The following is a 27,148-nucleotide window of genomic DNA, read 5'->3' as shown; positions in this document are numbered from 1 at the left end:
AGGTATAGTAACGCCATCTATTATCGACGTCGATAACTAAACTAACAACATTTTTTCCTAAGGAACAAGATAATTGTGTAGTTTCTTGTAGCAGTATAAATTGGAGTAAAATTTGAGTCTTCTTATAGTTATCAGATAACCCCACTATATTCATGAAGAAAATAATCATTCTCTATTCAGTTGGTTGCTATAGTAAATAAGTAAATCATGATCGAGTACATAAACAATACTTGTGTATTTCAATTAGTTTCGTAGAATGAAATATTATTTATTTTTTATAAGAATAATTAATAACTTATCTACCTACATGTACATACTTACAACAAAGTTGAAATCACGTCTCTGATGGATGACCGATGGATGATGATGACTAGCTAAACTTGCCGCTTTTGCGATATAGAATTTACGTTTACCAATGCAACATTACTTCGTTTTTGTTTTAAAATATCATATAGTAATAAATACAAAACAACAATTACTTTCGCAAAAAGTAAATTGTGTCAAAGATAGGTATTAAACTTAAATTTCGCGCCACATATTTCTTCAGTCGTTCCGTTTCACAATTTATTTCGTGTTCTCACAGTACAACACGTTTTGTGTTTAATAAAAAAATATTACAAAATCTAAGTATATACCGTAAAGTGTCTCCTAGTATATGCAACAGCTTTTATTTTCATTCATTAAATATTTCTTATTGATTTCAATTGTTCTTTTTTGTTACCCTATTTGAAATGTAAGAAGCGATGAAACGTGGACCTTGATCAACGAAACGGAACGCACATTGTTTTTAAAAATGGCGGCGGCACTTGTTAGTTCGTCTCGTCAGGGTAAATAAAATACTTTTTAAATAAAAACCAGCATATTTTTACTATGAATTGAATACCAAATGAGTTGAAATAATATGGGTTGAATTTATAATTTGTTAAATGTTGTTGCGTTAACGGTAAAAAAGTTGTTTCATGTGACGTTGCTATCAGCTGTTCGTGAGTTGGTTTTTAATATTTTTGAGTAATTAGTGGTGATAAAGACAATAATTTATTAGTTCCAGTTGATGTATTTAGTTAAAATTATAAATATGAGACCTTGGTGCACAACGTTATGCAATAAAGCGACTAAATATAAAAGTTCAAAGTTCACTCTGGTTTGTTTTGGTGCTGTTTTCTGACAAACATTTATTATTTTCAGTGGGGAGGCTAACCTATGCCGCAAAAAGGTTGTATTCAGATGCTTACCCAAAGATAACAACTCATTACACCATTCACCCAAGAGATAAGGATCCAAGATGGAAAGGTAAATGATAACCTCAAGTTCAAATATATTATCAAAATTAACGTCACAACTAGACCTTGATAGCAATTTAATTTATCACTCTACTGAGAGAGAAAAATGTATGAAAAACAAACAAATGTGATCGCTAATGGAGATTAAATTGGTATCATTAGCCTTCAGTATTCATCAAGTTTAAAATCAGCATATAATTCTAAAAAAATAGACATGATAAAGTAACCAGTACTTAGGTAAAACAAACCATTTTGTATAGAGGTTATACTCTATCAACTGTTTACATGGTAACAACCCTTCTAGAGTTATAATGAGGTGTTTCATCATAGCACCCACTCGCATTATCTGGCATGAATATTATAAACTCTTGCACCATATTGATGAGATGCCAACTTCCTGTAGAAATTTCCACAAGTCTATATTAGTATCATCTTATAACTACTGCCGCATTCAGAGACATTTAATTATTAATTAAACTATTCCTTAGTAACAATTTTTTATTGAAAGCAATTGCTAAGGATGGGGCTAAGTAACTCTTAAATGAATGTAGGATTCTCTATAAGTTTCTTTCAATTTATGAATTATTAATTATTAATTTTACTTCTAAAACAATAATTATATTCATTTTTAATTGCTTTCCTATCTAATTAGACATAATTAGGTAGTTAGTAGTAAATAAACAAAACTAGTAAACATAATTAACTATTTGACTAATGAATAACTGAGTTTAAATACTCTTTCTTTTAATAACTAAAATAAATTAAAGTTACTGCACAAACAAGATGGATTATGAATGATACAAAATCTTACAGTTATAAAACTGTATTGCACACATTATACACATTAACTATGTAAATAACTCACGTATAAAATCATACAATGTCTAGAAATAAATATGGAGCGGGTAGCGGAAGAGACGGACATCCTCATTATTGGAGGAGGACCAGCAGGCATGGCTGCTGCCATCAGAGCTCGACAGATTGCAGAGGAGAAGGGGGCTGTAAGTATAAATTACATGCTTCTGCCAGTGGCTTTGCCCACATTCCAATAGGCCTATGTGTTAATTCAGAGCATTATCTACTACTGTTCCAAACTGATCTTCTTGATCTTGATCTGTTTAGCCGTTTTGACGTGATTGAGTGACAATTGATACACACAAAGTTTTGCATTTATAATATTAGTAAGATAGTAGATTATTGATTGTTTTTATGTACATAATTATGGTGAATTTACTGGTCACCTCCCATCACATAGTACCCCATGTGGTGTCACCATTTACAGAACATATTTTAGTAATATCATGTAGTAAGAGAGCCCTTAGACTTAACTAAAGATTTATTAATGTAATGCCAGAGCAACAACCTTGGCATTGCCTAAATTATTGCAGTTTCATGTAAATGTTGCTTAGAGTCAGAAGTGAGATAGCTATAGACTAAAAACTAAAAAAAAAACTGTAATGAAAATAAAAATGCCTGCAAAATGTGCTTTTATGTATGTTTGCAACAGTTAATTTGTATTACTTATCTAAAACTAATTTGCAACTGTTGCCAACGCCAGTTGTGGTAGTATGATAATGCTTATCAATCGTAATAAAATGGTATTTTGTGATCTTATTCAATGATAATATTTGCTATCAGAAAAGAGATACACCGATACACATAACTCAAAAATACATTAAGATAGGAAGAAATGTCAATAGTCAATAATAAATTATTGTATTGTAAATATTTATGTGACATTTATTTACCTTTAATGCGCCTACCACACGTGCATGCCTGACCACAGTTTTAATTGCACATGCTTGTCGCATGAAAAGACTGAACACGGATGTATCTACCACACGGCACAGTTAAGTACGCGCAAGCCACATTCTTGTCGACATCGTCGGCGTGGAAACAATGGTTCCCAATGAAGAACTATTTCTTCTGCTATTATTTTTCAAGTGTTTGCTTGTGAAAAAAAAAGAAAATACAAAAGTAACTATCAAAGTGTACAAAAAAATGGCTGTTGAATAAATTTTTATTTGATCTTCCACAGTGCGGGCAGAGCTCTATATAATTCAATGATTTCAGTAACGAACTGTCGATTGTATGTACGTAAATCCGCCATTTTTAACGACCGTGCGCGTACTGTTACTCCCCTCGACTAAACTGAGAGCGGCTTGAACACTGAACTACCAACCACACGCGCAGACAAGTTTGTACAAGTATAGCTTGCGCATGCCAGAATTTCAAGCAAGTTTAAAAACCATCAAGCCAAGCATTGGAGTTTGCGCATGCTACCGTTTTACCAACTACACGCACAGTGTTCAGTGTACAAGCTGGCATGCGCAAGTAAAACTGCGGTCAAGCATGCACGTGTGGTAGACGCATAACTTACAACAATATGTATACTCACTTTTCACTATTTGTGTTATAAGTCCCATGTAATAGGTAGAAAGTCTATTGTCATATACTAGACACAATAATTCTAGACTGTAGACCGTGCAACTATTGAGAAATTATCGAAAAACCGAAAAAAAGCCCAGTAATGCTTTCCCCGATCTAGGAATCGAACCCGAGCCTCTTGTTCGGCTGTCGCACTTGCGTGGCGAAGGTGTGACGTTGCTTAACACATTGAACGCCGTAGTGGTCACCGGTGACCGACGTTAGCGGAGGATTTGCCTTCAACAGTTTTCTATTGGCAGTCAAAGACTTAACTTACAACACTGTAACTCTAATTACAGGAAGTCAGAGTAACCCTATTGGAAAAAGCAGCAGAAGTTGGTGGGCACATTCTATCAGGTGCCTGTGTGGATCCTATAGCTCTAAATGAGTTGATCCCAGACTGGCAAGAGAAGGGTGCTCCTATGAACACACCGGTCACATCGGACAAGTTCGGTCTTCTTACCAAGAGTGGGAGGATACCTATCCCTGTGTTTCCAGGTATGTTTGATCTATGAAAATGTTTTTAGCGCTACAGTACAGGATTTTTATATTTAGACTAGCTGATCTGGCAAACTTCGTACCGCCTCAATAATTGCTTTCTCGCCTTTTACACCTTCCCTGGACTCTCACAAACAATTCAAGACCAAAATTAGCCAAGGCGAAACTAAAGAACAGAAAATATTTTTTATAAGTGTATAAGAGAATAGTTATGTTGAAAAAGCTGATAGTCTGCCTGGAAAGTTGTAGGGTGGTTTTCCGAAAAAAATCACAAAATGTTAACGGCGTCATTACCCTCAACCAAAAGTTAACAATTCTGGCGATTGAAACACAAAATTTGGTTTCAATAAATTAAGCTGTGACACTGCTTTCAACCAATCCAATAAAAATAATGATGATAATAAGCTACCGCGATGCTTAACCTTTTGAACGCCACGGACGTTTATAGACGTCTAACGAAATCGTGCCAAACACGCCACCGACGTCTATAGACGTCAAGAAAACGACATTTTTTAAATACAAAATAAATATACTAAATTAAGTTTTCTGTGTTTCTTTTTCCTATTATTTCAAACTACTTTAGTGAAATATTGTAAATTGACACAAAGATATATTCATTATTTGAATTCACAAGAAAAAACAATCGTCAAATATTGCTAATCGAAATCCGTAAAATTGTGTATTTCCCCACGCCACAGACGTCAAGACACGTCAGCTAGTGATGGGTAGGTAAGGTAACTTATATTCCAAATTTATGAAATATTTTATTGAAAGTAGCTTACTATTACTTTGACAATTACTTTTTACTGACAAATATTCGTATCTGAATATTCCTAATGTATAATATTTAAAAAAATGTGGAAAAGAACTTATAATTGATATCCTTAAATCGATAGTTTACTGTCCACTCTCGCGCATCCCTATGTAAGAGCTCATAGACAGTTACCTCTACGCCACAGACGGGAATGGACGTCAAGCGGTGACGTCATTAGCGCTACGGGAGTCTGCTAGTGCTTTACTACATTTATTATTATGATCGGTGGTAATATTAATATTTGAACAGCAAAAGGACTTGGATGACATAAGTTTGCCAAGTTTCGAAGAATCCGACTAATAATAATTATATGTAAAATGATTAAATTGTTTTAAATAATAAAATATTATTATTTTTTATGTACCACAATATCACATGATCACATCCCTACTCGCATGCGAGAAAGTTGTCAAAAGTCGTGCCAGCCACGCCAGAGACGTGTCTTCACGTCGGCGGATGACGTCACGAACCAGATTAGTGATGTACCTTATTATATTATTGATTTATTCGTTTGTAGTTCTAATGTTTGCTATTAGGTTGCTTAGAACTTAGTAACTGCTGTTTAATGATAGTATGATACCAAATAGGGTCAAGTTAAATAAAAGACCAATGCAACGAATAATATTTATTTAAAAAATATAGAACGAAAAGCACGGATTCATTGGTTATCGATAACTTTTCGTTAAGATGTTGGAATCACTATTTTTTTTGTAGGTTTTTGTACTGAATTTGTGGCTTGGCGTAGAAGGGGCGCCGATGTGTTTACGCTCTGGCGTTCAAAAGGTTAATAACGCAGGAGATTAATGATTTGTTAAATAAAAGTTAAAGTTTTTCGGAAAACCACCCTGTAACTGTAATTATGTAGCCTAAATGAAGTTAAGGTAATACAAGATATTATTGTCACTCCAACTATGCTAATCTATCTATATAATTTATTTGATTGAAAGTTGAAATTGTTGTCTCCCTTTAAAAAATATTCTCTCTCTTGTATGGGTACTTGTGTATATCACTTATCAAGGTTTCACTGTATAATGTGAACACGTTTGTGCGTTGCAATATATAACCGAATCTGAATTACTCTAAACAAAAATTCTTAAACTTGACTAATCAATATCACTCTGTTTGTTGTTTCAGGATTAAAAATAAAATAAAAAAAATAAAATAAAATAAAATAAGCCTTTATTGCTGTTTAAGTTTACAAACATAACTTTACTTCTAATAACTAACTACCTATCTATTTATTATAAATGTTCTCTTAAAAAATTATTCTCTTAAATTATAAATGTTAATCTTTCACGTAATTAACTTAGTATATCGGCGTTCGGTTCAAAAACAGCTTGTCTTTCGACATAGGCCTCCTCTAAAGATTTCCATTTCTCCCTGTTTTTTGCTACTCGGATCCATTCCGGACCAGCCACCATTTTTATATCGTCTTCCCATCTTTTAGTCTGTCGTCTGTTGTTTCTAGGATTACCTAACTACAACCACGGCAACTACGTGGTGCGTTTGGGACACCTGGTAAGGTGGCTATCTGAACAAGCTGAGGCTGCTGGAGCTGAGGTAAATATCTATATATCATATAGATATGTTTTTCGTTAGTCTGTGAAGGTGTGACTAAGTACCTGAGTCTGCAGTTTAATCCCAAAGTTTATAGAATTCGAATCACTTAATACTTGGCCAGTGTCTAGTGGTCATCTCACACAAATGGTTTAAAAATGTATGAATATTACTAATTTAAGAAGTTATAATAGCATTATCTTTATGTTTCTTTTCATTTCTTTCAGATCTGGCCAGGCTGCGCAGGCGCAGACCTGCTATACCGCGACGATGGCTCACTAAAAGGTGTCGCCACTGGTGACGTCGGTATCGCTAAGGATGGCAGCCCTAAGGACATGTTCGAACGAGGCATGGAGTTCCACTCTAAGATCACCATCTTCACTGAAGGTAAGGTTTCAAGTACTTTTTCCTTGAGGTTTCTTTTCAAATCGGCTAAATGAGGATTCGGCTTTGCCGATTTGATGCCAATGCCAGTATTTTATTTCTGGTTATTGTTTTTAGCCCTAACTATCAAATACCTTTTTACAAATGGCATATTTTTTGTTGAATTTAGTCAATGATGAAAATGGAATTACTTTTCTTGACATATTATGAACTATTTTTCTTGATACAACTTCATCCTTTTCGAAACTAGTCTTAAGATTCAAATCCTCTCTCAATATACTCACCAAATGATAATGATTTTAATTAATTTAACACTGCAAACTTCTTTAAGACAAGTTATTAAACAAATACTTATGACCATGGTTTCAACCATCCTTTACCATATATAATTTATTTCCAGGTTGCCACGGCCATCTAACAAAGATGATTTCAAACAAGTACAATTTGCGAGCGAACAGTGAGCCACAGTCATATGGTATTGGACTTAAAGAGCTCTGGGAAGTTAAACCAGAGGTATGTTAAATGTTATAGTTTTTTTATGTTTATTAAATTGTTACCAACATAAAGTTAAGTACAGATGTTTATGTCAGTTCTAGAGGCTGTCAGTTGGCATGGTGTTTGGCTTAGTAGCTGTTTTGTTCGATTCTCGCGAAGTGAATAAAGAAAATAGGTACAGTTAGCGTCAAAAGTCGATGACCACATATAAATTTAGATTGTACTATCTTTTTTAAAATAGATTTGATTGACTTTTGTCTAAACAACTAATGAATGATTCTGATAGGCTTATATAGGATTAATATAAATAAGTATAGTGTACAATGAGCGGTGTTATCGCACAAGGCGATTTCTTATAGACAACCTTTGGATGGAGCTGCAATAGAAGTCTGATATGGGTCTTCTAATATACAATTTACTTATTCTTTTCTTAATTTCTCTTTTCCTTTTCAGAATCACAAGCCCGGTCTAGTAGAACACACAGTGGGTTGGCCGTTAGACAAGAACACATACGGTGGCTCGTTCATCTACCACTTGAAGGTAGAGGAGGGCGAAACACCCCTCGTGGCTGCGGGCTTCGTGGTCGGCCTCGACTACTCCAACCCTTACCTCAGCCCCTTCAGAGAGTTCCAGAAATTCAAGACCCATCCGTACATTAGGCCTATGTTTGAAGGTAGGGTACAACAAGCCAAATTACAATACAATGGTGGACTTAATGCATAATGAACACTTTACATAAAGTGTAAAATAAAAAAAAATACCTATATATGTGTAAAAAATTATCTACATATTACCATTTTTCATTCATAATAAATTAATGATGTTGTATCCTAAGTGGGTGTAACTCTTAAAAAGGTAGAGTATTAGAAAATCAAGAGTAAAAAAGTAAAAGCTAAAGTATTCAATAGAATAAGGACGTGGTTTATTTGGTAGTAGATTCTTAGCATAAATCTGAAGAATTAAGCGAGAATCTTAATGTTTATATTACATTATGGTAAATGATATGGGCATAGACCCGAGTCCGTAGACTTCTGATAATATTATTGTTACAAAAAAATCAGTAAATCAGAAATAACAACTGATCGCTTAGCACCTGGGGCCTTAGTCTGCGAGAGGGACGGAGCTATACAACCTACATAGCTCCGTCCCTCTCGCACTGTTCAGTGATCGATCATTCTGACACAATTGTAATAGCAGACTAAGGCCCCAGGTGACTAGTCTGCTCGTTTGCCACCTATTCCATAAAAAAACCAATGGCGTGTTGTTGTAACGCAGGTGGTTCCCGCATAGCATACGGCGCGCGTGCGCTGGTGGAGGGCGGGTGGCAGTGCCTGCCTGTCCCCGTGTTCCCGGGCGGAGTGCTGGCCGGGGACTCCGCCGGGTTCCTCAACGTGCCCAGGATTAAGGGCACGCATAATGCTATGAAGAGTGGTACGTATACACTAGAATTATGCAACGTCATGCCTTTTATCCCCGAAGGGGTAGGTGCACGATACGCACGTACGCACGTAATGCCGCTATACAATGTACACTCACTTTTCACCATTTGTGTTCTAAGTCCCATATAATACCCAACCAACAAAAGTTAGTTTTATAGAAGGCCATAGAACGTTTTGTAAAAACTAAATGGTGGTCAAATAAAAGGCCAAAGAAGGTGCATCTACAAAGAAAGTGGCGCAATTATATCTCCATTCAGTGTTAAAGTAGAACTATAAGGGTATCAGGCATGACAATTTTGGCCCATTGCAGTTGATGTTACACTAACGCAATCTCTATTTGGTGATATATAAGCCACCGCAGCACTACTAAAGTGTTTTTGGGTACTGTAAAAGAGTTCATGATTCCATTACATCACTAAAATTCATCATTCATTCATTTTACATTCGTTCACGTCGCTGCAGTGTCTCAGTGTTTTAGAAGAGAAATAAAAAAATAAGAAAAGTGACGGGGTATCGTGGTGACTAAGATATTATTTTGTACTTAATCGAATTATTCGTCTCTTACGAGGAAAATGTTGTGCGACTGTAATTTTACTGATAAACTATGTATGGATTTACGACATATTTGAATGCCCCCTTCGAATTAATGAGCTTTTACTAAAATAATTTCTTATTTTAAGTTATAAACATAGTTCCAGCTTCCTTAACTCTACTATAGTACTCATTATGATAGATTACATCCACCATTACATGAAATTAGGGTTCCTTTTGAGCTTGTTTGTTATTTTTGTTTTATTTTTTGTCCTTATTCCATAAATATGATGAATACTTTTGTTAATGAATAAATGTTATGGTTTATAAATCTGTGTAGGTACTACGTATGACGTCAGAGAAGTATAACTACATACATACATATCGACACACCTTTAATCCCCGAAGGGGTAGGTAGAGGTGCACATTATGGCACGTAATGCCACTGTGTACACCCACATTTCACAATTATTTATATTGTAAGTCACATGTAATAGGTGGTGAGCCTATTGTCATATACCGGGCACATTTCCAGACTCCGTGCTACTACTGAGAAATTTTCGAAAAGCCGAAAAAAGCTCAGCAATACTTCGCCCGACCCGGGAATCGAACCAGAGACCCCTTGCCCGGCAGTCGCACTTGCAACCACTCGACCAACGAGGCAGACTTTTTATTGCTTCGTGTGAAATATTATAATTAATAGCCCAATGCTTCAAACCATCTCGTAGTTGCTGGTTTTTTTCTTCAGTTGAATCAATCAAACAATCTGAAAAACTGTCACACCTGGAATCGCTGTCCACAAATGAATTATTCTCCATTTCATCACTGACGTGAACTGTATTTTGTACGGAACCATTTTCTACAAATAGTCCAGTCATTTGGTAGATAAAAAGGGGTTACCTGGAATGTTTTCCGGGAGTTTTGAAAATTGGTGAATTTATAGATTTGGATATGCTCTTTTCGAATTTCAACTTTGCCACCTCGTACACCCGCCGCTCGCGCCGCCATATTGAAAAAATGGCGCCTAAAAACGGTTTTTTATTAATATCTCCGTTCCGACGCATTTTACGAAAAAATATTTATCTACAAAATTAAACTAGAAAAAATTTCCTACAATTTATGTATTGATAACTTTTTCATAAAATCAATAGTTTTTGGCGTACGAGCGCCGCAAAGTATTATTAGTCCAGTCAAATTAGGATTTCACCTCGGAATTTGAGATACCCAGCTGTAATTTTGTATATACTTGTATATTGACTGCCTGAAACTTGTCTCAAAACCTACATATGGTAGGGTAAGCAACTATTAAATTTTAAGGTCCAAAGGTCCCAAAAAACGTTTTATTGCGCTTTTTTGGAAATTTATCATTTCCTATGGGTTTTTGGTATTTGCATTTAATACCAATATTGTAGAATACAAAATTCTCTACAACTTTTGTCTAAACTTTTTTTTTATACGGTGCACCGTTTCCGAGATAGAGGGCGGAGAGCACGCGGTCACTGCACCTATTCAAAAAATTTTTTTTTCGTCTAACCTATCCGTGATGGTTGTCTATGGATAGGCCATTAAAAATTCGTCATGGTTCCTAAAACCATTTTTCTTCAAAACCAATTGTTTGAAAGATAGACACTTCCAAAGTGGAAAAATGAGGTCTATCGAATGTGTCCTGCCCTCTAACTTTTAAAATAAGTGAGTAAGAAAACTAAAAAATATATATGCTGTAGATTTTAATGGAAACTTTCAAAGAAAATTGGTTTGAACGAGATATCATAATTAGTTTTTAAGAATTGATACATTTAAAAAAACCACATTGTTTATACACGTGGTGGTGCAGATGAATAATACTTTGCGGCGCTCGTACGCCAAAAACTATTGATTTTATGAAAAAGTTATCAATACATAAATTGTAGGAAATTTTTTCTAGTTTAATTTTGTAAAAAAATGTTTTTTCGTAAAATGCGTCGGAACGGAGATATTAATAAAAAACCGTTTACAAACAATGTGTGTTGTACAAACAGGGGAGTTTCGGTAGGTTCCTGTTTCTGATGTTATATGTGTTATGTTATATGTTCCACTGTGTCCTTCGGGCGGTCTTCGCAGTGATGACACCCGGGCGTTTCCTCCCGCCCAATCAAAAACAGGATCCTACCGAAACTCTTGTGTCCGGTAAGCACCTGCGTCAGGCGGTAGGTGAGGACGCCATGGCGCCTCTCTAGCCACTCCTCAAACAGGGGACTTACCTCTGCAATGACAGCGAGCCCAGCCCTCGGTTGCGACAGTCGTTGCTGCACAACACACATTGTTTGTACACGTGGTGGTGCAGATGAATAATACTTTGCGGCGCTCGTACGCCAAAAACTATTGATTTTATGAAAAAGTTATCAATACATAAATTGTAGGAAATTTTTTCTAGTTTAATTTTGTAGATAAATATTTTTTCGTAAAATGCGTCGGAACGGAGATATTAATAAAAAACCATTTTTAGCCGCCATTTTTTCAATATGGCGGCGCGAGCGGCGGTTGTACGAGGTGGCAAAGTTGAAATTCGAAAAGAGCATACCCAAATCTATAAATTCACCAATTTTCAAAACTCCCGGAAAACTTTCCAGGTAAAACTACCAAATGACTGGACTAAAATGGGTCTTCAAAAAGAATTATTCAAATGTCAATATTGTTGTAAAAGAGCGATAGAAGTGCTTTTACAAAACGGAATTATCATTTAAAAGCATTGCTAGCCTAACTTTATACACAATAATAATGTTTTAAAACACTTAAGATCTCCGTTATAGTACTGTTGTGTAATAGAGGAACTATAATAGTTATAAAAAAACAATCTGCTTCTAAAAAGTGTATTTGTGATATAAGTTTATCACTACAGCTATAATGGGCATTAACAACCTTTTATAAGACAATTAAGCTATATAAATATAATTGAAACTCAGCTGTATCACCAAATCACTCCGATGTAGACTTTTTGTGCCCACTATATTACTGTGTACTGTAACGATGATCTTAAAACCCTCAATATCGTAATATCGTCCTATTCCTGAGTTGTCATCTCTACTTTAACAAACGACACATAGGAGTTCGTTTCGAACCTTTATTGCGCAAATTAGGCGCATTAGGGTGACAGTTAAAACTGTTATGAAGTTCAATCGTTGTATACTAGTCACAATGGAGGTTGCTATAACGCCTGACTATAACAGCTATATAAAGTCGTGAAGTAAACCTTTACATCAACTATTAATAGGTCGTTTTTGCTATATAAACTTATAGAGCCAAACTGTGTTGTCAAACGCTTTTACACAACAATCAGTCACCACCAAAACCTTTATACATCATTTACCCAGCTTTTTTGAGATATAAGGTTTGGTTATAGGGCAAAATTGTTAGTTGGGTAGGCGGCGAGTATATTACCACATACTGGGCACAATTCCCGACTCCGCGCTACTATTCAGAAATTTTCGAAAAACCGAAAAAAGCCCAGTAATACTTTGCCCGACAAGGAAATCAAACCCGAGACTCCTTGCCTGGCAATCGCACTTGTGACCACTCAACGAACGACGGAGGCAGTCCTACTATACACTACAATTCTAAAAATAATAGCGGCCTTACACTGCGATTTGCGCAACGGTTTTAATATTTCATACTGTAATTTAATTTTGTATATAGAGCACAAGTCCAAAGCTTTTTAATTTCATAAAACATTAACTGTAAAGTAACTTTTACAAACTTACGGTCTTACTAATAAACATTTATACACGCCGTATACACACTGTATACACGCGTTATAGTTTATTCATTACTAATTAACAATGTATATGGATTGTCATCTTATACACCCGTTATAACAGTTGCATAAGTGTATGTCATTTTAGACAATCCTTATTCAGTCAGATGAGCTTGTTTAACGTGTGAATAACCAACAAATAATTTATAGTCGTGTCTTATTTCGCAACATATTTTAATTTAGTGGTTATTGTGGATTATTTAGAATATCTGCGCGATTTTAATATTGTCGACTTGGACGATGAGGAACGACCAAGAAAGAGAAAACCTTATAAAACACGTATTTGATGTCTTTTCTTTCGAAGAAGATGAATGTAAAGATAAATACAGGTTTACTAAGAGATATGTCAGAGAAATGGTGGACTTGATCCGAGAAGAAACAAAGAAGGTTGGCGGCTTCTCTGTAGAGCTTCAAGTTTATGTAGCTCTCAAGGTATGGGCGCAGTAAGAACTACAAGACGACGCAGCCATGTATGTTAGGCAAGAGTCAAAAATCAAACACTTACTTCCTCTTGCTGTACTGTAAATTCGTTAAATGTGTGAAACTGGTATTCAGCCATCATTTCATCAACAACAGAGACAGCCAGCATACAATATTGCTGGACAAATTGCAAGGCAATTGTTTATAAGAACACATTTTAACAAACATTTCCTTAAAATAAAAGAACAAGTTTATAGGTACTGTATGAGAATGTATTTTATTTATATATTTTGTTATTTTAAATTTCTTAGACGAAGCTCTTGTTCAGCTCGTGTCCACTCATGGGATTCTAGCATGTGTTTCATTGTTACCTCATTTTCAGCCTTTACGACAGTTCACATTGAGAACTTGATTTCTCATCATCTGCTCATCCTTATGCTGAAACAAATAGGTAGTAATTTAAAAAAATATATAGTTTTGAGAATTAACTCGAGCCGAATTTGGTAAATAATACTTACTTTAAACCCAATCACAAGGGATCCAAATCAGAAGCACGCTTCCTCTTCATTGCTACGATACAATCGACTCCATTTCCCATTGTTATCAAAAATAAAATGAATGCATATGAAATATAAATACGAAAAACAACACGACCTGGGTTTGTATTTATCTTTTTACATTTCTTGCGAAAAATGACATTTGACGTTTCAAAGCGCGTTCAAAACATGTTCTTAAATATAGATGACATTTTACTGATTGGAAAATATTAAATAAAATAATTTAAATATCTGCATGTATGTATACTGAAAATATTTTGTAATAAACAGAAATTGTTCATTTCTTATTTTCTAGTCACTGGTAAATAAAATCATGTAAATATGAAAGAAAAATAGAAATAGAAATGTGTGGTGTTTTTAACGTTTTAAGGTTTCGGAACACTTCTCAAAATGTTACCAGCGGTTAGTGTTATAACAATTAAATAGTTACTCAAGGCTTATACACTGTTTATTAGTAAAGTAGTGTATATCTAGCTATTCACGCCTTAAACATTGAATAAGTAATCAGACGTTTAACAGTTGTTTAATATATTTTTATTAGTAAGACCGTAAATACATTTTAATACGACTGTATGACAGGTATGCTGGCGGCCGAAGCTGCGATGGATCTCATCATATCCGGGGAGGCGACGCACGAGAAAGGAGTAGTTCCCACACAGTATGAGGAGAAACTCAAGGAATCTTATGTTTACAAGGAACTTAAGGTAATTAACATGCATTCTCATAAACGATACCGAGTTAATATGCTTCGAAACGATACCATTTACCAGTCGATTTTACCCGACTACCAAAAATTGGGTTATTATGATATTACCGTGCATCCACACCATAGTTACTTTTTGTAGATCAACATTTCCAAGTGTTACTCAGTAACATCCAACAGCAAAAAGTTATTTATAAGCCACATAGATTACAGATAGTTACCTAATGTTACCATGTTGCATTTTGTGCCTTCACAAAAGTGTGGAAATGGTTATGTTAACAAAGTAAAACCTCTCCATAAACCTTATTCTGAAGTTTAACAATTTGCATGGAGTCATAAGATACGGAAAAACCTATTACAAACAGAGTTTTCTAAATCATATTTTTACCCATAACAGTTTGCCCGCAGCTAGATTCACGGTAGTATTATTTTGTGGGTGATAATAATAATGTTTGTATGAATTCCAGCAAGTACGTAACTGCCGACCATCGTTCCACACGTCGCTGGGTCTGTACGGCGGTGTCGCGTACTCTGCCTTCAGTACGCTCATGAGGGGGAAGGAACCCTGGACTCTCAGCCATGGAGGTCAGTTGTTTTTTTTTTAAATTTAAGCCGGTAAAAGAGCTAACTTGTCCCATAATGATAAGCAATCGCCGCCGCCCATGGACACCCGAAATACCAGAGGCGTTAAAGTTCGTTGCTGGCGTTTTGGGTTTAGGAATTTAAGGGTTATTACAATTGGTTAGACAATTGACAATTGAGAGAGGCGTGGTTTGTGTCGTCCCGCGTAGACTGTCACGCATTATGTTTAAGGGAAATCCAGTTATGACATCTCTTTTTGAATTTGTTTCATGGATTCACATTGCATAAATAATGTGATGCGCAAAATGTCCCGTGGTTATGTTTCAATAGACTTTTCTTACTACTTTTAACTTATTACAGGCGCTGATCACGCGAGACTAAAGCCCGCGAAGGAATGCCAACCGATAGAGTATCCTAAACCTGATGGAGTCATCACTTTCGACCTGCTCTCGTCTGTCGCTCTTACTGGTAAGCTCTTTCATTGTAATCTAATATTAAAAATGAAAAAAATCAGAGTGAATTTCGAAATCCTTGGCGATTCTTGTTAACATATTAAAATTAATAAAAGAGGCAAAACTATTTTAAAAAGAAAATGTTTTCTTGTGAAAACTTTTTCTTTAAAGAAAGGTTCGTCTTGAATGGCGATGTAGTGTCAAGGATTGAAAAGGGAATGTTACGAAGGTTAGGACATGTAGAAAGGATGGATGAAAGCAGATTTACGAAAGAAAGAATTCAAGGTGAAGCGACAGAGGTGTGTAAGATTCGTAGTAATGGGCGTTACATTGCCTCTGCCTACCCAATTGGGAGGTTATTTATGTATGAAGATTTTCTTTTGTCATTTTAATAATACAATAACGATAAAATTATAAATTGTCAGGAACGAACCACGAGGCTGACCAGCCAGCCCACTTGACCCTGAAGGACGACACGGTGCCCGTCAAACAGAACCTCGGAGTCTACGACGGACCTGAAGCCAGATTCTGTCCTGCAGGTTGGTCAAACTAGCTTCTGCCCGTGATTATGCTGTGCCCTAACGGGGCCATATTGTTTCTAATACATATATTGTTTTAAGGTGAATGTTCCGATCGCCTTTTCATACATTTTTCGTTCACGGTATACTCTCCGTACATAGACACTTTTTGCACAAAACTAATCACTTTATCACTTTTGTACGGTCAAGAATCTGCATATAACTTTTTGGTAAATAATTCGCATTATATATGGAGAAAAACAGTCTTGAAAACCGTGAAAAATTTGGCATTTCTTTTACTAGTGTTAGTGCAATTTGACAATCAAACATATCGGAATGTCTGGATAGGTTATAATATTAAACGCTAGATGGCGTGCACCCGATAATGTAAATTTGAAGAATCATTACTAATTTTATAACAATAGTTTTCATTAAAAAACATTACAATAATTTAAAACTAACTATCGTAAACGAAAATATAAAACATTGTGGTCGTGTGTGAAAAAAATGTTAGCGTTAGTTATTATTATTGTCACTGGCAACAATAAAATTTTTAAATTCGTTCGTAGACAAAATACGATGTTGCCGTTCCGTCGAACATGACCTTTGACACGTTGCCAAACTTATTTAGTACCATCAGATGGTTGACTTGAAATAAAATACATTTCGAAGAGTTTGCGTAGCATTACGCTAGGCTTTACGCGCGGAATTTCTTGTATGTTTTTGATCAATGAAAATTCATTGATTCGAAGTAATATTTCTTGTATGTATTTCTTTCCAATTTAATATGATTATTGCAAAGTATTGTAGTATATGTTGTTTATAAGTAAGTAATTTTATTTCAAAATAAAAATACCTACCAACTAATAAATATTAGCAAGTCAGCCCGTGAGTTTAGCTGGCTATTACAAACTAAAATCCTCATATTAGAAATCACCGATCGATATTATATTGTTTTCTCAGATTAGTAATACAAATAACTTTGGACGGACAAACATTAGTATTATTTGTCACATTATATTGCGTCTGCTACATGAATCCCGCGCGTTCCGATACACTCAAAATCAGTTGAACGGACGGTAAAACAAGTATCTTTAAATTTCTAATGTTATAGTAAATAGAGTATAATTATGTAATATGATTTTATGATTTTATTATGGTTGTTCTGCAGCGATTTTTCAATTGATGTTATATCATAATTTGGGTAAGTAAAATTTTATTGCTATAATTTTTCTGAATTTCGGAACGTATTTAATAAATTCTGTTTTATCTATGGTATGGATATTTACTTTGCAATAATTTTCATGACATGAGACTACATTTTGCTGCAATTACAAGCGATTTGATCTGGTTTTGTTATAATTTCGTTTAAATTTTATGCGAATAGGTACTGAGATTATAAAAGTAACATAATATTGTCTTGTACTTATATAATTAGTTTTTGTGTATTTCGGATTCCGTTTACATCTATAGGTACCTACTATGTCGGGGTCCTACGAGAAAGCTGGCGTATCAACGCCACGAATATTCAGGCGCCCGTAAATCGTCAAAACGAGTGAAAAGCGCATTCAGTTGAATACATGTGGACGACAAGATAGTAAACCTGTAAATTATAACTCAAGTTGTGGCCAGCTTCATTGTAAACAAACTTTAGTTTTCAAGTACGTATAGAGTCATCAGTTGTTGAGCCATCTACATGTAAACTTAGAACTCTTTTAGTAATAAGCGTTTCATCCCTCTTCTTCTTATGACCATACCAAGAAAAACGATTTCCTTTCAATTTTGCTCTATCATTGGATAATAATGTTCTAGTTATGAATAAAAAGCATGAATATTACTATCAAGTAAATTCTATTGCATGTCCACTTTATAATTTATTTTAGCATCTTCTTACTATAATATTAAATCTATTTCAGGTTCAAGGACAAATGCGTGTCAGTAACATGGATAAATGCTACTTCATATGTTTTATTTCAGTCAATGAACCTTTGACTGTTATAGAAGTTTGTCGAGATAATATAATGACTTTATCAGCAATATGATGCCAAAGTTAATACACTTTTTTAAAGAATGTATTCTGCCAGAAATAGTTTTGAGACATGTTCAAAAAAATGCGAAATGTATACCTAGGTATGAAAGGTACACAATTTTTTTTTATTTTATTTTATGATTTCCATTGATTTCAATCTATATTATATTTTTTTCTTGTGGGATATTGTTTTCATCCACATCAAAAGTTAAAAACAAAATATACTAATTATAGTAATTTTCTTTCGCAGCAGCTGTGTAGCAGTAGTTTCCAGGCAATAATGAGGAAGGATGAGTGAAAACAACACGACAAATGTTTTTTTATTGTACTATTATAGTAGTGTGTTTAGAATCTACATTATCAATGTTTACAGTCATGTTTTTTTTGATGTCAGAAAACTGAAATGGTGTACTCGTCGTAATGAACATAATGTTCATAATGTGATATGAATACATTGACCTATTTTAAGGTTTCTGAAAAACAAAAAGGAAAGTTGTTGCTTTTTTATTTCCTTATGTAGTATAGTGATTATGGATGCTTAGATATTCTCAAACATTTTTCCGCTTTGATTGCAATCTATTATTCTGGTTGCCTTGTTTATGAATTATAGTTTTGAATTATTATTTTGAAAGAGATTATTTTTTAATAATCAGTCACGTATCAAGCATTCATGTCACATAAATACTTGTAATAATTGCAGGTTAGTATAAGATAATAAAATAAAACTGTCTTACATTGCATTCTTGACATTCATTTTATTCCCAAACTAGTGACCCGCCCCGTTTTCGCACGGGTGCAAAATTATCAGTTTCCCTACTATAATATACATATATTATACATATAAACCTTCCTCTTGAATCACTCTATCGATTAAAAGAAACAGCATCAAAATCCTTAGTGTAGAAAGCATACATATGGATATAGGGACAGAGAAAACGACTTTGTTTTATGCTATTTAGTACCTAAATATAACACTACTTATACCTTTTATTTTTAGAACATAATAGCATCAGATGGTGTTCTTTAGTTCCTAATCCCCAAGACATAATTTCTACAGGTACCAGCCTATTAACTTTTAAATGCACGCCATCTAGTGGTTAATTTTGAAGAAAGGTTGATTTTAAAGTAGGCGCTATGTCTATGTGTGTATAAATGACTGTAAACAAGAGTTGGATATTAATATTTCGCTTTTATGGCAAATCGGATGGGTTTTGAGGCGATAATTTGACTAATTCCGATAAAGTGGGATGCCTGACTTTCGCATTACTATTTCTGTTACTTAATATTGTTCCAATGACACTCAAAACAACATAAAACTGAAAATGTTCAATTCAGCGCCATCTATCGGGAAACGAGCCATGAAGAGCTCGGAACATTCACCTTAACTGTATAAGATCCATCTATATCCAACACTGCCCTTGTAAAATAGTGACTATGAGCAGATTTGTTTGTCTTGGGTGTTCCAGTTTCCAAAACTAATTATACCCTGTTTACCATTTTCCCCAAGTTTCTATGATACTTCACTAAACATTTTGATTTTGATAGTGTTCAAAAGCGAAAAACGTAAATATGTATATATTTTTTCTTAGAATACTTATTTTTATCAACTATTCCAGGTGTATATGAATTCGTGCCGATGGAGAGTGGTGATGGACAACGCCTTCAAATTAATGCTCAAAATTGCATACACTGTAAGTTATTTTATTTTTATTTGGTACTAGTTGACCCGACTTCTACAAATAACCAAGACCAAAATTTGTCAAATCGGTCCAGCCGTTCTCGAGTTTTAGCGAGACTAACGAATAGCAATCGATTTTTATATATATTTGGTATTAATTTGCATCGTTTCCGAGTAGTCGCAAGTGCGATTACCTTTAAAAAATGACCTAGCAAGAAGTCTGGGGCTCGATTTCCGACTTGAGCAATTAAGTTGGTTATATTTGTTTTTATTCTTGGAATCTAAAGATTTTATTCAATCTTATTGCGATATACCGAGTACGGAATATCGCAATAAGATTGAATAAAATCTTTTTTACGACGCCGGCATATAACATAACTGGTAAACAAATGGATGTTACATTTACACACTCATTCGGGGATTAAAGGCATTAATTATCATAATACAAGCTCTTGTTTTTATTTCAGGCAAGACATGTGACATCAAAGACCCATCGCAGAACATAAACTGGGTGGTTCCAGAGGGAGGCGGCGGCCCCGCTTACAACGGCATGTAAACACTACCATACACGATCAACACCTCTACTGTCTATTTATCTATACTGCCCAAATAAAAGAAACCTCATTTTTATGTAATTGATCATATAAATATGTGTATAGTACTTGTAAGTCGAATCATGTTTTAGATTTCTATATTGGCAATACTCTTTTAGACAATTTTACCTTTTCTATGTATATTTATTTGTTTTTTAAGCTATTTTTTCTTAGTAAATCAATAACTATACAAATCTTTTCTGTTATAATCATTTCTAGTTACAATCCAAAGTGTTAAATTCATACGACTAGTTTATATTTTCAAAGCATAAAAATAAAATCACCCCCTATTACATGGGACTTGTAACACAAATGGTGAAAAGTGTACATTGTATAGCGTTTCGTGCCGTAATGTGCACGAGACGTTGTTGTTTTCATAAAAATAAAGTGTAGCTACTCTTCGAGTGTGTAAACGGGAAGGATAAATGTGTCGATAAATCAATTATGTATGAAATAAATTGACCAATATTTGTTAGTAGGTAAATAAACATTAGCTTGTATTCCTGACTGGTTTACACAATCTATCAAGTTTCCTGTACAAATCTGGTGCTGTGTCCATGTTGTTCCATAATTATTTATCCTGAATGTGTGTATGATATCCCCAATTAGTTTGTAAGTGTAAATTTTACATTGAAAATTAAATAAATTATATTTTAGATACAAATTGTATTTTATTTTGATTAATTTTAATGCTTTACTCACGTAATCGTTACGAGGTATCTCGACTAGTTTCAAACCACGTTGGGGGTACAAAATCAGTCTCTAATCCCCATGTTTGAGAGACGACATTTTTATAACTACCGTGAGACATACTAAATTGAATACAAAACACGACTTACTCACAAATATTTGGAGAAAACTGTACCACTAGTGAGGAGTCACAGGGGACTCTTCATCATGAGGAGTCAGTAGGTTGCGCGACGTTCGTCGCGTCTCCGCATGCTGCTCAAGATGAAAAGTCCCTCTGTGACTCGAAACTAGTACAGCTTTTACTCCAAATATTTGTAAACTAATTTGACCGACGCTTTAGGATTGCAGTAAGATCACCAAAAGCTACGGAATTTGGTCGCAGTTTTACATACAATATAATATAATTAAAATCGAACACCATTTTAAATTTCAAAGCAGATTTATGACGTAGAAAATGATTAAAATAATTATTATAGGTGTATGTGGTAAGCGACACAGGCTTATTTGCGAGGATGATGACACAATTTCAGTTTCTACTTTGCTCGGCATATGTTCCAGTTCCATCTGTGGCGTGGCGGTACCAGAGTGCGCTAGCGCCACATGTACTGCTCGTACCTGTAACAATAACACAGTTTCATTTATGAAAAAGTAAACGTGAGAGTAGAGTAGAATATGTAAATTTGTGTACCCGCGGGTGCGGGTATTTTAATTAAATCTATTTCTTTTACCAATCAACCTGTTTAGTCCGTACTTAACAATAATCAAAGTTTTACTAAAGATAGATTATATTGATTGAAACCACTGTTTATTAAAATAGTGTCATTTTTTATAATAACTATCGTGAGACATACTAAATTAACTAAAAATAACGGCTTACTCACATAAATGTTCTGAGGAAAGCTCTACCTACTAGTTTCGAGTCACAGAGGGACTCTTCATCATTACCAGCGTGCGCAGACGCGACGTCACACAGCCTAGTAGAGCTTTTCTCAATATATTTACGTGAGTAAACAGTCATTTAAGTTAATATAGTTAGAATTTATCCGAAAAATAAATGTTGTGTACACCTGCTTCTATGAAACCTTTTATGGAATAGAGGGCAAACGATCAGACGGGTCATCTGATGGTAAGCGGTGATCAGCGGTAATAGTTTTTTTTATATAATGTAGAAGTGACTGGACTATAGATACTGCAAGAAGGGTTTTAATTCTTACCTATGTACTTAAATTAGGCACAGCCTGTAGATATAACTTATAGGTACAAATTATACTAACCGTGTTGGCAGTACGTGTAGGCCGCTTCATAGATTTAAAATGGACTTCAGTCGTTGTTACTATATTATTATTATCTTCTTCTGAATATGATTTGCCCTGAAACTATAAAGGAATAATTTTAAATTGCTTTTTGTAAATGCATTACATCATTCACCTAAATGCTTACATAAACAATAAAATATAAAATAAGTCGGGTTTTCCTTCCTGACGCTATAACTCCAGAACGCACGAATCGATTTCTACGGTTGGGTGATTTTCCACCAGAGATGTGCTATACTACGTTGTTGTGGATGCGTTTGGCTTCCATCAATCATATTCATTGATACACATAGCTTAGTACGGATGGAAACGGACTCAGCTAATCTATATTTTTTGTATGGAAAGATGCGTTCTATAGATGGCATCGCATACTTGAGCTGCGCATCTTCCTCGCACAGCTACATAGCTTAGTATCAGTGGAAACGGTAACATAGTTTTACAGCTTAGCTAATTAGGGTTTCTTACATCAGTTGTGACGGTTTCTGGTGATTTCTTCTGGTACATATTCAGTGGAGTGACGTGTTGAATGAACTCTTCCATGATAAACCTGGCTCGAGCGATGACGGGCTCCAGAGCTTTCATCTGCTTCGCTATCGTGATTGGCTTCGTTATAGTCAAATATTTGTTTACCTGAGAAGTAAAAATGTAATAAACATGACTTAAATATTTTCCAGAGGTAATGGGTAGGTACTCTTTTTCTTTTGGTGTAAGCATAAGGTTCCTCTAAAGTCCCTCTCTGACTCGAAACTAGTAGAGTTTTCCTCAGAGTACATACGTGAGTAAACTTTTTTTTTATGGTATAGGGGGTGATCGAGTCGACGGATCACCTGATGGTAAGCGATCAGCGCTGCCCATGGACATCCGCAACACCAAAGGAGTCATAGGTGCGTTGCAGAAAGTTATTATAAAAAATCCCATTACCTTGTTTATAGGACACCATCCGAATTTTTTAGTGGTGACAGGATCCGTGACTGTCATCCAGGTCATAGCCAGAATCCTAGGGAACGTGGTGTGTGGTTCTCCCATCATCACTCCTGGAGTCTTGACCAAGGAGTCCAGGTCTGGTTCTGCGTCCAACATGGACGTTTCCACCAGCAGTTTGGTTCGAACCAGAGCTTGAATCAGATCTGTTACTATGTTACCTTCATCGCCCTCTAAATTTCTGTAATCATAATATTGATAATGAAGATAGACCGATGCTTTAGTCATTTCTCTAGCATTGCCCTGTCAATTAATGGTTTAGAATTTCGCAGTGCCTACTTAACCTAGTACTTAACAAGAAGTTTGGATTAAATTTTAACTCTAAAAAGTAAGCAGGTAGACTTTTTAGGGACCCGATCCGGAGCTGCGGACAACGTAACAGGTTACCAGGGTTCTGGCTCAAAGCAGGAGAAGGAACGTGGTGGTTTTTAGTCAGTAAGAGTCTGACACTCCCTCTCGCCATACCCAAGGTGAGAGAATTCATTCGATGATTTCCCCCCCTAAGAAAAGGCTTCTTGGGGACATTATAGGATTTTGCGTACATCTAAAGTCCTAAGCAAAAGCTAGCACGATTAAAAAGAGAATCAACTCACTTCAACAACTCCAGCATCAGCCGGGCAACTTTCCCAGACGCTGGTCTTGCATACGAGATGCAGTCGGTTGACAGACTCCTCGCTGGAGGAGCTGGCTCGGTTTCGTACGCAGCAGCCAGCTCCCTCTGCCGCTGGTCTTCCGCAGCCAACCAGTCCAGCGTCAGAGCTGATCTGTAGGCCGCTATCCCTGATAGCGTGGCCTTTGACGAATTTTGAGGGTTGTAGTAGTAATCTTCTGCATTACCCTTTGAAGAAGAGAATAATGATTGAGTATTATACTTTATCTACTTACAACACTCGATCATCAATTCATTAATGGTTAAAAAGGAAAAAAGATGTTTATTTATTTATACAAAGTTTCTATCCTAAATTATTAGGTGTTCACAAATTGACACAACAACCAAGAATAGGTTAACTGAAAATTCACACATACTTAAATGTATTTTATTTTGAATAAATCATGTTCCTTTGATGAAGAAAAATAAATTCTTTACGTAACATAGGCACCTGAAGCTTATCATTTTAAAACCAAAAATATCATTAATTGTAGGACTAGGAATCCTTACAAGAATCAGGAATATGTTAAAAAAAGTCGTTCACATCTATTAAATCACCGCCCCGTCACAGGAGAAGCAAAAAGTCAAAACATGAAAAGTTATTCGTTAAAAAAAGACTGATACAAACTTCAGGGGAAAACTTTTTCAATTCCCTTTTCTTTTTAAGTCGAATGAATGTATAAATGAGTTTAGAAATATTATTAAGTTTGACGGTACGTGAAGGGAAAATATTTTTTATTAGGTACTGAAGATTGACTGTCCCATGTCGTTGTTAGAAGATAAACTTAGCATAATACTAAAACTAAGTGGTATTTGATTGCTGTTTTCAGTATTATATATATCACTAGCTTCTGCCAGCGACTCTATTTTAAATAAATTCTAGTCTCCTTGTTATCTAATAAGTAAATTAAAAACTTCTCACAATATATATCCGTAACAGTTGTAGGAAATGAACCAACAATGTGGATATGTAAGTGACTTATACAGTTATACCTATGTAGTATACATATAAGTGCAAGTAAGTATACATACATGTTACCTTCAAACCCATCTAGATAGATAACGTAAAAAGTAATAAAACCTAACTTTTATCGTGGCCATAAAATGTTCAATGCATAACAAAACACTCGCTTCCATTGGAAAAAATTGTCAATATCCATTAAAACAAACACAGGTGCAGCCATAAAGAGTTTACTGGTAACGGCGCCTCGTACTTCCGACGGAAAGTGATTTTAATAGTTTATTACACTACGTCGAAACGATGATACGGTACTAAATGAAAAATGAAACTAACAATTTTACCTAGAGGTACTATATCGGCAAAGTTTACGGTAGTAGGTTGTACACTTTTAAACAAAATTCTGTGGCAAATTCGCTATCCACCGGGCGTTTTCGTTTTAATCGCTCGCCGCGATATCGCCTATAATGATAGTCGACCGCCAACTTTGTCTTATACTAGGTTATAGAATCAGTACCCTTAGTACGAGTTTGATTTACGTTGAACGAAAACGAAACAAGAGCGTGTTTGTAGCTCTGAACCAATTAATTGGAGCGGTAAACGCTCTCGTTTCGATATCGTTAAACGTAGAGCAAACTCGTAATAAGAATACAGGTGTAAATAAATCTAGTTTTTTTTTCTACACTGATGTCTAACATACAATAATTTTATCGTGTTTCCAAGGTTATCCCGCTAAATAGCCGATTCTATTTTAATGAACGTTTAGAAGAAAGCTAGGGGTAACTTGGAGATTCACAAAATAAAAATTGATTCAAGAAAACGGACAGAGTGAACGGAATATCCTGTACCTACTGTGAATATGCGACAATATTATCTTTTGACTGCTTATAAATATGGCTAGGTACTTTAATAGTTGTCCTCAGACCCTCTATAATGGAGTCTGAGTGTGATATAGTGGGCATACAGGCGGCCGACCGAGTTTATAACAAACCCAGTTTTATGTTGCGGAAAATTAAACTATCCAATGTGGTTGGGAACTATTTTATGGGACCAGAGGACCTCATGTGGTCCAAATTCGTTATTAATTTTATGTACGAGTAGTATTATGGTACGAGTAAATGTCCAAACGTTAAGGTGCTTGATTCTCAAGCAGGAAGGTGCTGTTTCGAAACCGGGAAGCACTTACTAATGTGAATTTTAATAATTAATACTATGTACTTACTAAGTTTATTTACATGCGACTGATATACAGAGATGGAAAATATCACGAGGAAATAAGGTATTTCAAATGCATGGTTGGCGCGGTGGCTGGGCAACTGGCTGCCGTGCAACGTGTAGTGGGTTCGATTCCCGCACGGAGCAACTCTTGGTGTGGTCCACAAATTGTTGGTTTTGGTCTGGGTGTCATGTGTATGTTAACTTGTATGTTTGTAAACGCGCCCACGACACACGAGAATATGATAGTGCCTCTCATCTTTGGCATGCCGTTTTAATCTGTATGCTTTGGCAGTTAAGGTATATTTTTAATTGATTTATTCTCAGTTATCTTGGTGTGCGCTAGGCCTTCCTTTCATGCTAGTGTACACTGTTGTGATACTTACTTAAATAGGTACTTGAAAAAAGTAAAATCACTTACCCTAGCCCATAAAACCATGAAGGGAATCATTATTGAAATCATTTCAAGTACATTTACTCAGTAATTTATAACTTTCGTGTGTTAAAAAATATTTGGACACCACTCGGCATTTTGTGTTGACATTTCTTTACGTCAGTACTTATATTCATCTATGTTTCTTTCTGTGGTGTTAGA

At 35.2% G+C, this 27,148-nt stretch overlaps 2 protein-coding genes and 1 long non-coding RNA gene across 9 annotated transcripts; 2 read left to right on the top strand and 1 right to left on the bottom strand.

Moving 5' to 3' along the window:
* Positions 1-684: 684 nt before the first annotated feature.
* LOC118271227 (electron transfer flavoprotein-ubiquinone oxidoreductase, mitochondrial) lies at positions 685-21,411 on the top strand. 2 transcript variants are annotated; one of them, XM_035587230.2, is made up of 15 exons: positions 685-827; positions 1,186-1,290; positions 2,169-2,281; positions 4,007-4,205; positions 6,488-6,579; positions 6,804-6,963; positions 7,361-7,473; positions 7,909-8,128; positions 8,731-8,886; positions 14,772-14,896; positions 15,363-15,480; positions 15,838-15,945; positions 16,355-16,468; positions 20,093-20,167; positions 20,622-21,411. In XM_035587230.2, exons 1-15 carry the CDS (start codon positions 794-796, stop codon positions 20,708-20,710), a joined length of 1,821 nt encoding a protein of 606 aa, XP_035443123.1. In that variant the 5' UTR covers positions 685-793; the 3' UTR covers positions 20,711-21,411. The 2 variants fall into 2 exon arrangements, with proteins under 2 accessions (XP_035443123.1, XP_050552023.1); XM_050696066.1 differs by lacking the exon at positions 685-827 and adding an exon at positions 862-983.
* Positions 17,584-18,968, top strand: LOC126911075 (uncharacterized). 6 transcript variants are annotated; one of them, XR_007705648.1, is made up of 4 exons: positions 17,596-17,834; positions 17,921-18,108; positions 18,364-18,577; positions 18,730-18,968. It is a non-coding gene; the product is annotated as an uncharacterized LOC126911075 (long non-coding RNA). The 6 variants fall into 6 exon arrangements; XR_007705647.1 differs by having other exon boundaries at positions 18,727-18,968; XR_007705645.1 differs by having other exon boundaries at positions 18,364-18,586.
* A 333-nt stretch (positions 21,412-21,744) lies between the features above and the next one.
* LOC118271207 (uncharacterized) lies at positions 21,745-27,143 on the bottom strand. Its single transcript, XM_035587203.2, has 6 exons — positions 26,975-27,143; positions 24,325-24,569; positions 23,672-23,912; positions 23,216-23,380; positions 22,712-22,813; positions 21,745-22,052 (listed from the first exon to the last, which is right to left on the bottom strand). Exons 1-6 carry the CDS (start codon positions 27,014-27,016, stop codon positions 21,867-21,869), a joined length of 981 nt encoding a protein of 326 aa, XP_035443096.1. The 5' UTR covers positions 27,017-27,143; the 3' UTR covers positions 21,745-21,866.
* Positions 27,144-27,148: the final 5 nt, after the last annotated feature.

The sequence above is a fragment of the Spodoptera frugiperda genome, chromosome 9, assembly GCF_023101765.2.
Source record: "Spodoptera frugiperda isolate SF20-4 chromosome 9, AGI-APGP_CSIRO_Sfru_2.0, whole genome shotgun sequence".
Classification (NCBI taxonomy): domain Eukaryota; kingdom Metazoa; phylum Arthropoda; class Insecta; order Lepidoptera; family Noctuidae; genus Spodoptera; species Spodoptera frugiperda.
Note: the sequence above shows the minus strand (reverse complement) of the source record. Positions and strands in the feature narration are given on the sequence as shown.